The 12537-nt window shown below is 60.7% G+C and overlaps 1 protein-coding gene across 1 annotated transcript in view; it reads left to right on the top strand.

Annotated features, from left to right (window-relative positions):
* COPE (coat protein complex I subunit epsilon) overlaps window positions 1-11995 on the top strand; it is a 15919-nt gene extending 3924 nt beyond the window's left edge. The window contains exons 2-10 of the mRNA XM_040444993.1: window positions 1717-1779; window positions 2912-3012; window positions 5339-5491; window positions 6804-6857; window positions 7295-7376; window positions 8269-8424; window positions 10466-10534; window positions 11583-11657; window positions 11794-11995. Of these exons, the coding sequence (XP_040300927.1) occupies window positions 1717-1779; window positions 2912-3012; window positions 5339-5491; window positions 6804-6857; window positions 7295-7376; window positions 8269-8424; window positions 10466-10534; window positions 11583-11657; window positions 11794-11841 (801 nt within the window). The 3' untranslated portion in view covers window positions 11842-11995. The remainder of the gene's footprint in view (window positions 1-1716; window positions 1780-2911; window positions 3013-5338; window positions 5492-6803; window positions 6858-7294; window positions 7377-8268; window positions 8425-10465; window positions 10535-11582; window positions 11658-11793) is intronic.
* Window positions 11996-12537: the final 542 nt, after the last annotated feature.

Raw genomic sequence — 12537 nt, 5'->3', positions numbered from 1 at the left:
CAGGCTCCAGGCTCCGAGCCATCAGCCCAGAGCCTGACGCGGGGCTCAAACTCACGGACTGCGAGACCGTGACCTGGCTGAAGTCGGACGCTTAACCGACTGCGCCACCCAGGCGCCCCCGTTCGTTTGTTTTAATAAAGCTTATTTGTGTTTGAGAGAGAGAGAGAGAGAGAGAGAGAGAGAGCAGGGGAGGAACAGAGAGAGAGGGAGAGAAAGATCCCAAGCAGGCTGTGTGCCATTACCACAGAGCCCAACGCAGGGCTCGGACCCACGAACTGTGAGATCGTGACCTGAGCTGAAATTGAGAGTTGGACACTTAACCGGCTGAGCCACCCAGGTGCCCCGTCAGACATTTTTTGTGTGTGTGTGTGTGTGTTAATGTTTATTTTTGAGAGACAGAGACAGAGCATGAGCGGGGGAGGGGCAGAGAGAGAGGGAGACACAGCATCCGAAGCGGGCTCTGAGCCGTCAGCACAGAGCCCGATGCGGGGCTCAAACCCACGAACCCGTGAGATCATGACCTGAACCGAGGTCTGATGCTTAACCAGCTGAGCCACCCAGGTGCTCCTCTGTCAGACATTTCTTAAGTGCCTGCAAGATAATAGGTACTGCCCAGGTGTTGGGGACAGAGCAGTGAAGACAGCCTCAAGACGCTGAAGGTCCAGTGTGACCATACTGACAGTAGCCCCCACCCCATCCCTGGCCCCCCGATGGCACTCATCCTCAGGCCTGGCTGCGCCTCTGAGCCGTCTGGGAGTGGTGAGCGGCCACTCGAGCTGGCCATCACTGGTGGGTATGGGCCTCCTGGCTTTGTTCTCAGGTCATTCTGACGAGCTATCCCCAAGCAGAAAACGGCTGAGAAGCATTTGTTCAGAAAGATGCCATTTTTGTTTCTTTAGACCTGGAGGTCTGCCCAGCCCTCCTCACACGGCTTCTGCCCAAGTCCTGTGAGCCTTCTTCTTTTCCTGGCTCTGGTCAGCCTCCCCATAACTTCGTCGCCTGGCTGGGGACACAGTCCCAGAGTGACCACTGTGTGATGTCACCTCCCCAGCTCTGCGGTAGTGGGGCTGGGGGGCATGGCCCAGGCTGGACACCGATGTCACTGCACCAGGACAGCCCAGCTGAGCTCTCCTAGAGAGGCCCTCTGAGTGAAGCAAACCTTTGTTTCTTCTCTTTTGCGTGTTTAAAGAGGGTTTGGGGACAAAAACAAGACAGGAACATGCCCATAGAAATATTTGCTACAAAAAAATAAAGTCCCCTTTGCACATCTCCTGGGTCTCATCAGTTCTGCAGAATCACCCATCCACCTCTGGATGGGAACCCTCGTGGGCCTGTGTTCTCTACTTTTACAAACCCAGGCACTAGGGCCTTTCCCCCCAACATCTTGGACCACGTGTACCATCGAGCAACTTCTGTCTCAATCTGCTGCACCCTGGGGGCCCCTGTCCGTATGAGTGGCCATGTGTCCCGCGGTTAAAGGTGTGGGCTCCACCCTGGCCCCTTGCTGTGCAGCGGGAGTGGGTGCTCCACTTTCCCTCACCTGGACGAACAGGGGCGAGGATTGAGCCCCTTCCTGGGGTGGTGGTCGTGTGGGACAAGATCAGGGCTGGGACTCAGGCCTGGAATCCACTGGAGACACTGCCTGCTCTTGGCCTCTACTGAAGACCTGTCTGGCACCCAACTCCCAAGTGTCCTGACCGGCCTCTGTTTCCTCAGCCATCAAGCCCAGGGAGAGACGTGGAAAGGGATGTCTTTCTGTACAGAGCATACCTTGCACAGGTGAGCGCAGGCCGTGACCTCCGGTGTCCCTGGGACAGGAGAGGAACAGAGTCCTGGGGGGAGGGGGGGTGGCAGACAGAGGATGGCAGGGGTAGTTGCTGTGGCCTCCACAAGTAGGTGGCCATTTCCCAAGGTTATAGGCTCACCAGGCCGGGGGGGCCAGGGTAGTGATTTCTCCCTTTTCTTTCTTTCTTTCTTTTTTTTTTTTTCTGTTACATAATCAGATTTCATTTGTTCGGTACAGCTTCGGGTTTGCAGAATAATCAAGTAGATGGTAAAGAGAATCCCACATGCCCACCCCCACCCCAAGGCCCACAGGCAGCCAGCCTCCCTTGTCCCTTGCCCCCCCGCCTTGGATTGTGGCACATGGCTTCACAGCTGCCTCTACCTCACATCAGGCCTTCAGTGGTTTCCTGGTTCTGTTCATATCTTTCCCTCTGTGGAGTGTTCTGGGGCCTGATGGGACCTCCGCCCTCCTGTTGGCCAAGACCCCCCCTACCCCCTGACCTTGAGGGTGAACAGTGTGTGTGGCCCCCAGCAGAGGGGCTGCCCCGGTGGACCTTGGAATCTCCCTGGGATGTATACCTGCATTTAAAAAAAAAAAAAAAAAACACCTCTACGTGGATGCAAAAACATTAAAACTACCTGGAAAGGAGTGTGATGAAAAATGGACCCCTGACTCCAGTTCCCCTCCCCGCAGTGACCACCACCACCAGTTCTGAGTGTCAGCAGGGAGAGGTATATGTCCCAGTTTATAGAAGTGCATGCCCAGACCCCCTGCCCCTGGGCGACGTGTTTCCCGCCCCCCGCCCAGAGCTGGCAGGGCCCTCACCCTGTCACCTCAGCACCGGGGGCTGGACAGTGAGCAGCTGGGGTCTTCGGCTAGAGTGAAGGGCATTGTGGCCTGACAGGTGACAAGGGACACTGTATTGGCTCCAAGCAGGTGCTGTGGCAGGGCCAGCACCTGGTAGGCTAAGGGGTCCCTGGGGGTGGTGGGTGCTGGTTCCAGGTGTTGGGGCTCTGCCAGGGTGATGCTAGAGCCCTGAAAAGCTCTCATGTGTTCCTGGGGACTGAGGTGTTGACCCCGCAGGGAGAGCGGGCCAAGCTGATGGTGTGCTTGTCTTCACTGCAGAGGAAGTACGGTGTGGTCCTAGACGAGATCAAGCCCTCCTCAGCCCCCGAGCTCCAGGCCGTGCGCATGTTCGCTGAGTACCTGGCCAACGACAGCCAGAGGTGAGGACGGGGGGGGGGGGCTGGGGGGGCGTCTCTCCCCACCTCCTCACCTCCCTGAACCTCAGTGAAAGCACATTCCTACCCCGCTTGGGCATTTGCCTGAGCCATTCCGTCTGTTGCTGGCAGGATGCTTGCCCAGGTGCTTGGGTCTGCCCCTGCCTCGGCTCTGCAGGGGGGAGCCATATGGCCCCGCCTCTCCCTTGCGTGGAGCACCAGCATGACACGGCAGGCTCCGTGGCTCCTCTGCACTTCCGTTCCCCGCCCCCCCAGGAATGGTTGGTTTTGAGGCCCCCTCGGATCAGGAAGGTAAAGTGCTCCCCAGGGGGTGCCTGAGATAGGACAGCAGCCTAGCCCATGACATGGAGACGCTCTGCTCTGTGGGTCTTCCCCTGCCCCATTGCCCGGCCCCGAGACCACCACCACCCTGGAGCATCCCGCATAGAGGCAAGGAGCTTCAGAGAAGGGCCTTTCCCAACCTCTGCCCGATGGAACTTCTTAGCCAGATCTGATTATGACCTTGTTGATGACCATGCTACTGTCATAGGCCCGAGTCTTTGGGTCCCAGGCATGGGTGAGACCATCTGCTGTGACCCCCACCACTGCTCTTACAGAAGACAGCGTTCTGTGTCCCGTGTTCTGATTGGGCTCCTTCGCCCTTGAAGCGCGAGGCTCAGGGGGATTTACTTGTCGGCAGTGACCGCTGAATGGGGGCTCCCCGGTTCTGACCCCCAGAACCCGTGAATGGAGCATCATGGGAAATGAGTTCTTTGCAAATAGAACTAGTCAAGGATCTTGAGAGCATCCTGGATATGGGGTGGACCCTGAATCCAGGGACTGGTATCCTCATAAGAGACCGGAGAGAAGATGGAGAAGATACAGAGGAGAAGGCCGTGTGAAGAGGGAGGTAGAATCGGGGTGACACAGAAGCCAAGGGATGCCAAGGACGGTGGGCAGCCAGGAGAGAGGCCCGGGATGGATTTGCCCTCAGAGGCCTCAGAGGGAACCGTCCCTGCCCACACTTGGCTATCGGACTTCTTCCTTCCAGAACTGTGAGAGTCCGTCTCTATTGTCTTCATCCCCCCGGCTTGTGGTGCTTTGTGACGGCAGCCCCAGGACAGCAAGACAGGCGGCTCCCTGAGGCTATCATGTCTCCCTCCGCACCTCATGAGCCGGGATGACAGGCGCCATTCTCCTTTCAGAAGAGGAGGGGACTCTGGGACCCCGTCGGAGCAGGGCCTCAGGAAGACAGTGGTTCAGGCTGCGTCCATCCTGGCAGCACAAACTGCTGCCCCTTAGCCCAGCAAGCAGGCTGTGGAGAAAGCACCAGAACCAGAAGGTTAACAATGGTTTGTCAGGGTAACAGCGTCACGACACTGACGTCACAGTAACAGCACGCAGCGTGTCTCCTCTCGGTGCCACAAACCAGGCAGGAAACTTCACGCGGTGGCCTTGAGGGCTCCACACCAACTCTGTGTCGCACCCTGTATGTGGTTCAGGTGTGCAGAGCGGGACATAGTCTCTGATTTGAAGTCGTGCGTCTGTCGGGCACCTGGCATGTCACCATCTCCAGGGGCCCTCAGACACAGATCCTTGACCCGTAGCGGCCCCCCCCCCCCCCGGCAGCCCGCGTGACATGCACACATTTGCGGAGATCCCGTGGACCCTGGACAGCAGCTTTTGTCCGACAGCGACTCGGGTCCTGGCCCTTGCTTCCCTTCTCTTGTCCACTGCTCAGCATCCTTTTGAAACGAGGGGTCTTGACTGTTTTCTGTAAGCAGATCATGGCTCGGGTGTCCTGTGGCCTGTGGGGGAACGGGCTGATCCTTGGCTAAGCCTTGACCCCAGCCCGGCCCCCAGTCCGGCATGTTGCCCACCTGCCAAGTGCAGCCGGCCTCACTGAAGAGGCAGCGACGTCACTGGTGTGAAATTCGTCTGTGTCACTTCCAGTCTCCAAGAAGCCACCTCTGGCGAGTCAGCCTGTCCCTCCACGTCCAGGGGTGGTGTGGACACTACAGCCCCCCAACTCTGAGGGCCAGGAGAGCCGTAGGCTTTGGCGGTCATTTGTGCTGCTTTGTGGACATGGCCCGTCCTGCAGCACGTCCCCTCACCAGGCCTGAAACCACCCAGCCTCGGTTTCTGTGTGAGGGTGAGAAGTGCCTTGTGGGAAGGCGGTGAAGCTGGCACCCAGTGGGGCTCGCCGGAGACACTTGCAGCTCTTGTGTTCCCCTGGGGGCCTGACTCCGCCTCTCTGGACCCGTCTGCTCCTGCGGGGGCTGAGGCTGCTGCCCACCCCTGCCTGCAGGCCCTGAACAGCCTTGTGTTACAGGGACTCGATTGTTGCCGAGCTGGACCGGGAGATGAGCAGGAGCGTGGATGTGACCGACACCACCTTCTTGCTGATGGCTGCCTCCATCTACTTCCATGACCAGAACCCGGATGCAGCCCTGCGTGCCCTGCACCAGGGGGACAGCCTCGAGTGGTGAGTGTCCGCCCTGTCCCTGGGGGAAGGCCTGGAGGCCTGAGCGGCCCCTCCGGGCTCCAGGCGACTCGAGGCCTCGTTGGCGTTGTCATGGGAACGGTGGGGGCTGCCCTGAGAGACTGGTGGGGCCCAGGCTTCCCATTCAGGCAGCAGCTCCTGTTCTCGGTCCAGGAGACACTCCTTTCTGCACGACTGGACCGCTGTTCCCAAGGACACTGCTCCTGGGACTGGAAACCCTCTGTCCCCGATGGCAGAGTAGAAAGCACCTTTGTTTCTGCCTGTGGTTTCTACACCCCCACCCCCACATGAAGCCTTTGTGTTCTTGGGCCCTGGGCCCTGGCCTTTCCTTGCCCTCCCCAGGTCCCCCCAGGCCCTCCCCTGAGGCTGGCCCACCGTTTGGGGCACTCCAGGGCTGGGGTGCTGAAGCCCCTTGCAGCGCGCAGCCGCCCCCCCCCCCCCCCCCCCCCCCCCCCCCCCCCCCCCCCGCCCCGGGGGTGACTCTGGGCCAGCATCGCGTCCAGGCTGCTGTGTCCAGGGCTCTGGCCCAGAGGGAGCAACAACCGTCCTCTGTAAACTCTGCTGCCTGCTGTCCCTCTGTTGGTTGGTCCCCACACATTCATTTTGTATCTGTTTACATCCCCCGTCAGTCCAGAAAGGGATTCACGGCGGCTTAGAAGTAGGTCCGGCGCACGGCCTACAAGGCAGCGGACTCTGCACTTGTTCCTCAGACTCCTGCAGAGGCTGAGCTGGCTGTTGGGTCACGAGCTGGTGGGAAAAGGTGGGAACAAGTGTCTACGTAGGTCATCAGTGGGCACAGCTGTCAGGCAGAGGGAAGCCGTGGGTGCGGTAACGGAGGGGGTAAGAGCCGCGCCCGCCCCCCCCCCGCAGCACCTTTGTGACCGAACTCGCGCCCTGCTCTGGGGGCCGACCCTGCGCTTGGCTGCTCAGCTTGCTCTCTGGGCTCCCGGCATCTGGCAGTTGTCAGTGTCGCCTTTACACCAGGAGTGGGGTGCGGACATGGCATCTAGCCTCAGGATAGTCAGAGCCGGACACCTTGGGACCCGGCGAGAGCTCCAGCCCCGAGCGGACTCAGTGGTGAAATGTGGGAGCCAGGGCCCCAGGAAGCGGTGAGAGGCTTGGCCCAGCGTGCAGTGTCTGGGTCTGAGTCCGGTTCTGCCCAGCGTCGCCCTCTGCGAGGCAGGGCCGGTGGCCTGAGCTCTCCTAGGAATGTTCCCGGAGGTGGCGCCCACGGGGAGTGAGCCCCGCAGTAGCGTGGCAAGGGTGCCTCCTGACTGCCCGCTGTGTCCCGCAGCATGGCCATGACCGTGCAGATCCTGCTGAAGCTGGACCGCCTGGACCTCGCCCGGTAAGCCTGTGTTTGGCCCCACCTGGGGCTCTTAGGGCTGTCTGAGCAGCGGGCCAGGCCACATCGGGACCCCGTGCTCTCGAGAAGCCAGGCCTCCGCCTGCTGGGGACGCTTAGCATGGGGACCCTCCCTGCGCCCTTCCCGAGGCCCAGAGTATTAGTGCTGTGATCGCTTCTCCTAGTACTTAATTGTAGTCCATTGTGGTGATGCACTGTCATCTACTTGCCCACCCCTGCAGGATGTTGCCTGGGACGAGGGGTGGAGCTGTCCGTGCCTCAGTTTCCTTATGTGACGTGGGAAGTGGGACCTGCAGAGTTGGGGTGGGCTTCACAAGTATGCGGTGGGGGCTGTCGGGCCAGAGCCGGGAGCCAGCACCAGTGTGTGCCTCGCGAGCAAGCGGCGCGGGGGGCTCCCTCCCACCCTTCCTGTGTCCCCAGGAAGGAGCTGAAGAAAATGCAGGACCAGGACGAGGATGCTACCCTCACCCAGCTGGCTACGGCATGGGTCAATCTGGCTGTGGTGAGCCCCTGGGCCATGCTGGAGGATCGGGGGGAGCATCAGAGAGCTGGGAGGATCCCCTGCCTGCAGTGCTGGCCTCTCCCGTGGGGAGAATGCCGGTGTGGGGTTCCGCGGACACATCGGATCTCTGCTTCCTTGGAGCCAGGGCCCATCCCCCAGGAGAGCCCCCCACCCCTTGCACATTTCATTTCCCACTTTGTTCATCCCAACCCCATTCCCGGCTCCTCCTAGCCGAGTGGCTTAGCCAGAGCCAGAGCGGATGAGCTGGGAGGCTCTGGAACCAGACCTGGTGGACTGATGGGCCACCCTGGCAGTGTGGCCTCCTCATGGGGCTGACCCGGGGCTTGGCTCCTGCTCAGCTTGCTCTCTGGGCTTTTGGCATTGGGCAGTTGCCAGTGTCCCCCTCCTACCTTCCCCTCCACCCAGCCCCTCCCTCCCTCCCGCACGTCTGCCCCCATCTCTTGGCAATGGCCTCTTTTCAGGCTTTTGGCGCTGGGCTTCCTTTCTCTGAGCCATTTTTGTATGGGTTTCTTGAAATGTGTTCCCCATCCTCGTGCGCCTGCACTGCCCTTGGGGGCCCGAGGCCTCACCCAGGCCGCTTTCCAACATCTGTCCGGTTCAGTAGGGTGAACCCTGCCCTCTCTTTGTGCCAGCTTGGTGGTGTTTCCACAAGCACATCTTGGTCTCGGGCTCCCCCGCGAAAGTGCTGCTGCGTCTTTCACAGGCAGACGGAACCTGAGCGGTTGGGGTCAGGACTGCCGGTGACAGAGAGGGGCCGCCCGTACCGGGATCAGCTCGGCGAAGTGCTGGCATCCTGCTCTAGGAGGGAGCGGGCAGCGGTCGGGCCGGGAGGCAGGGTGACGAGCCGGTGGTGTTGGAACTGTCCCTGCAGGGTGGTGACAAGCTGCAGGATGCCTACTACATCTTCCAGGAGATGGCTGACAAGTGCTCATCCACCCTGCTGCTGCTCAACGGGCAGGCGGCCTGCCACATGGCCCAGGGCCGCTGGGAGGCCGCCGAAGGCGTGCTGCAGGAGGCACTGGACAAGGTACCTCGGGCCCAGCCCACACCCCGGCTCCTGGTGCAGGCGGCGCGGGGCTCGGGCTTTTTCGGAGGCACACTGGGCAGAGGGAGACCCCGGGGGCCTGTGCTGTGTTCACGTGGGATTGTATTTTAATGCCAGGTCAGCTAAAAATTGGGATCGCAACTGAAAACGTTGATTCTCTTTTCTCTCGGAAATGCGAGGGATCCCATCAGCTTGGGCTTCCGCTGGCTTGAGCGGAGCAAATGTTCTCTCTGTCACCTTGACTACCTGGTCTGGGGGCCTCGACGTGATTGTCACCTGAGCCTGTACTTGAAAGAGACACCTGCCGTTTATCACCAAGGGGAGAGCAGGCCGCAGACTGGGAGACGTTGCCTGGCCTGACCTCGTCTAGAAGAGGGACCAAGGGCACTGTCCTCTCAGGGTAGCCCCAGCTGTCTTCTCCCAACCAGTATCGGAGGTCGTGTGTTATTTTTATAATCAGTAGAAACATCAATTTTTTTTTTCCACTTTTGGAAAACATTTTCTTTTTAATTAAAAAATTTGTTCATGTTTATTTTTGAGAGGGAGACAGAGTGTGAGTAGAGAGAGGGAGACACAGGAGCTGTCAGCACAGAGCCCGAGACGGGGCTCGAACTCACAAACCGTGAGATCATGACCTGAGCTGAAGTCGGCCGCTCAACCGACTGAGCCGCCCAGGCGCCCCTGGAACACATTTCTTGATATAACGAGAAATGGACACCGGTAGGAGGCCTTCTCTCCTTTATCTCTGGGAGGAGCTGAGTTACCGTCGGAAGGCTATGTGCAGATCAGGGACAGGCGTCAGGTGCTCCTCGGGCCGCACATGCGGAGCTCCCGGCCCCGCCCCCTGCCCTGTGCCTGCGCGGGTCCCCACGCCTCCTTGACAGGGTCTGACTATAGCTGGACTTCTGTATGCAGTTAGGGCTAGTCAGGAAGGCCTGGCCTGGTGGGGCGTCTCTGCCCCAGAAGGAGAGGGCAGTAGGGTCCCCAGTCAAATGACACCCATCTGTCCTCGTTCTCTGAGACACCAGCTGGGCTGGCTTGCTGCCCCATGGCCCTGATCCCCTGATGGCCGTAGGTCTTCCATGGCATCGCTCATCCCTGTGCCTGTGGGCCACCCCATGCTTCTGACCGTTCTCCCCATTCCTTTTGGAGTGTTGCTCCTGTGAGCTCGTGTCGTCGTCCCCCATTAGAGCAGCGAGGCGACTAAGGCCGGGAGGAGGGGAGTTTCCCCAAAGAAGGGCAGCCACGGAGTGGAGCCCGGTCTGTGCGGGAGGCTGGGGTCCTCGAGCCCACAGCGCTGTGTGTCCGAGTTGCCGTGTCTCTGCTCCATGTGCCCCTCAGGGCGCCCTGCGGTGTCCCTGCCTCGGAGCCACCAGGGGCTCCGTCTGGGGTTCCTGGCCAAGGGGGTCCTGGGCCAGTTCCCAGGGTTCCCTCTGCCTTGGAGCCCAGCGCGGGCGGGTGGGGTGAGGTCAGCCGCTTGGATGTTCTGGTAATTTTCCCGGCAGCTTCTTGCCGAGGCCCCCGGAGAGCAGGAGGCACGGGTGGGGTCTGCCCCGGGTCTTAGACCTCATTTTTACAGCAAGAGGGACAGCTTGGCTCTGAGGGTATGGACACTGTCTTGGCCTGGGCTCTGTTACTTTGAGATTGGTATGGTAAACACACCCGTTCCACAAGCGATAAGCCATGGGGCTCTGCCCATCCTAGTCTGCAAGATGAGACAGCAGGCACAGAGGGGAAGCCGCTGTTTCAGGGAGGTAGGGAGGGGCTGGGGCTCCCTCGCCACCATGCTGCCTCCTAGGCAGAAAGGAGGACCTCGAGGTCACTGCCTTGCAGGGTGGCCAGAGGGCGCACTTTGGGTCTTGCAGCACCCCCTGCCCCACCTCTGAGGGTGTGACCTTGTGTGGGTCGCGTCTTCACCCTGGGACAGTGGAAGGCATCCTTCTGCCTCATATGGGGCCAGGCCGGCTGAGTTGGAGGCCTGGGGGAGCTGACCCTGCTCGCCTGGTGTCCCCCATGTTTGCAGGACAGTGGCCACCCGGAGACACTGATCAACCTCATCGTCCTGTCACAGCACCTGGGCAAGCCCCCTGAGGTAGGACCTTCCGGGGCAGGGGATGTTTTCTGGCCCCCGCGGTGACAGCCTGAAGTGAGCAGGGCTCTGTGTTGTGGCCCCGCTCCGATGAAGCTCAGGATCTCGGGCAGAAACCCATTCCTTTGGAGGGGGTCACTTGCCATCAGCCTGAGGGGCCCTGGGAAGTTGGTGTTGGTGGTGCACCCCTAGGGTCGTAGCTTGGCCAGGGTTATAGGGCCGCTGCTCCCATGGGCCCTACAAACTAGTGGGCTGTGGCTCAGAGGGTGAGCCGAGCTGGGACCCCCACCTGTGCCACCTCTGAGTCGGGGGTGGGCAAAAGAACAGAGGAAAGGGGCCCAGGGGAACAATCCCTGTGAGCCCACCTTGTTGGAGGGCAGGGAGGGTAGGAGGACTGACTGGCCCAGTTGGCCAGGGACCCTCCCAGGGTTTCCTGTCAGTCACCCATCCCTTGTGGAAGGGCCCCCAGAGCTAGGGCAGTGCAGCACAGACAGGACGACTCTCACTCACCCCAGAAATACCATGGACCCCTGGTCTCGGGAAGACAGATGCCCCCGCCCTGTGCAGTCAGGGCTAGGCCCAGGGAGGTGGGGTGAGGCTGGGGGCAAGGGGTCTGCCTAGGGTCCAGGTTCCATTACCAAGATCTCTGGGGTTTCTCTGTACGGTGTGCCCAGAACAAACCCACCTCCCCTCCTAACCCTGTCCCGCCTGACCTGCCCTGTGCTCCTCCTGGCCCTCCGCCCTCTTCTGGGGCCTGGGTCCCTGGTCCCTTCCAGTCTCCTCACCCTGAACTCTGTGGCACATCCTCCAGCTGTGTGCTAAGCCTGGGCTCTGTGCCAGGCACTGTTCCAGGTGGTCCCCCCGCCCCCACCCCGCCCCTGATGGTCCTCTGTCAGCCTGATTTCAGGGTGGGGTGATAGAGGTAATGGGAGACCACGGCTCTTGCTTGGTGTCAGCTGGGAGGTCCCCACCCCACCCCTCCCCTTGCCCTGTGTGTGAGAGCCACTTGGGGGGCCCCTAAGCACCTAACCTCGCCTCACCTCTCCTGCAGGTGACAAACCGCTACCTGTCCCAGCTGAAGGATGCACACAGGTCCCACCCTTTCATCAAGGAGTACCAGGCCAAGGTGAGCCCAAGCTGGCGGTGTGTCCCAGATCCCCAGACCCCCTCAGGCTGGGCCAGGGAAGGCCCGTGACTGGGGTCCCAACTCATGTTCTCTCTGTTTCTCTTTCTGCGCCCATCATTCACAATCCGCGTTGAAGGAGAATGACTTTGACCGGCTGGTGCTGCAGTACGCTCCCAGCGCCTGAGGCTGGCCCCAGACTCAGTTCCCGGGCCGTGGCACAGCGAGGCCAGGCATTGCACCCGCCCTGCTGGGCACCCATCCTCGTGTTCTCTCACGTTTTCTGGCCAGAAGCTTAGCCTGGCCCCATTTTGTCAATAAATGTCTCCACCACAGGTATACCCCCCCGATCCATGTTTGCTCTGGCCGCTTTGGGAGGGACATGTGGGAACCATGGCTCGAAAGGGACGGTCTTGGGCACTGTCACCCAGGGTTTTTCCTGGGAGGGGAGCCCTGGAGACCAGGGTCTGCAAGCAGCAGGTGCACACCCCTTGAACAGCCACCCTGTGATGCTGAGCTACAAGTGGCACAGCCGTGTCTCCCAAGCTCACTTGGCATCCAGGGAAACTGAGGTACAGGGTGGTCACAGCCATTACGAGGGGCATTCTGGGCTCAAAACCCGTATCCCGGTGTCGTCTGTAGGTGGTGAGGGAGGTAGGAAGTGCCCCGGCCTCAGTTCAGCCACATGGGGAGGGTATGTGCAGGGAGCAAATACCTCCCCCCCCCCACAACCCCACCCAACCATCTGCTGCCCTGTGGGGAGTCCTCAGCCGGGACTGAGACCTGCTGCTGCTGGGGCTGTGGGCGTGGGAGGGCACAGTGGCTGAGGCACCGAGCTCCCTACCTGGAGAGAGAAATCCATGGTGAGCACCCTTCCATAAGA

Source organism: Herpailurus yagouaroundi, unplaced genomic scaffold (assembly GCF_014898765.1).
Source record: "Herpailurus yagouaroundi ecotype Mexico unplaced genomic scaffold, PumYag 193, whole genome shotgun sequence".
NCBI classification, from domain to species: domain Eukaryota; kingdom Metazoa; phylum Chordata; class Mammalia; order Carnivora; family Felidae; genus Herpailurus; species Herpailurus yagouaroundi.
This window is presented reverse-complemented; position numbering and strand designations above follow the sequence as displayed.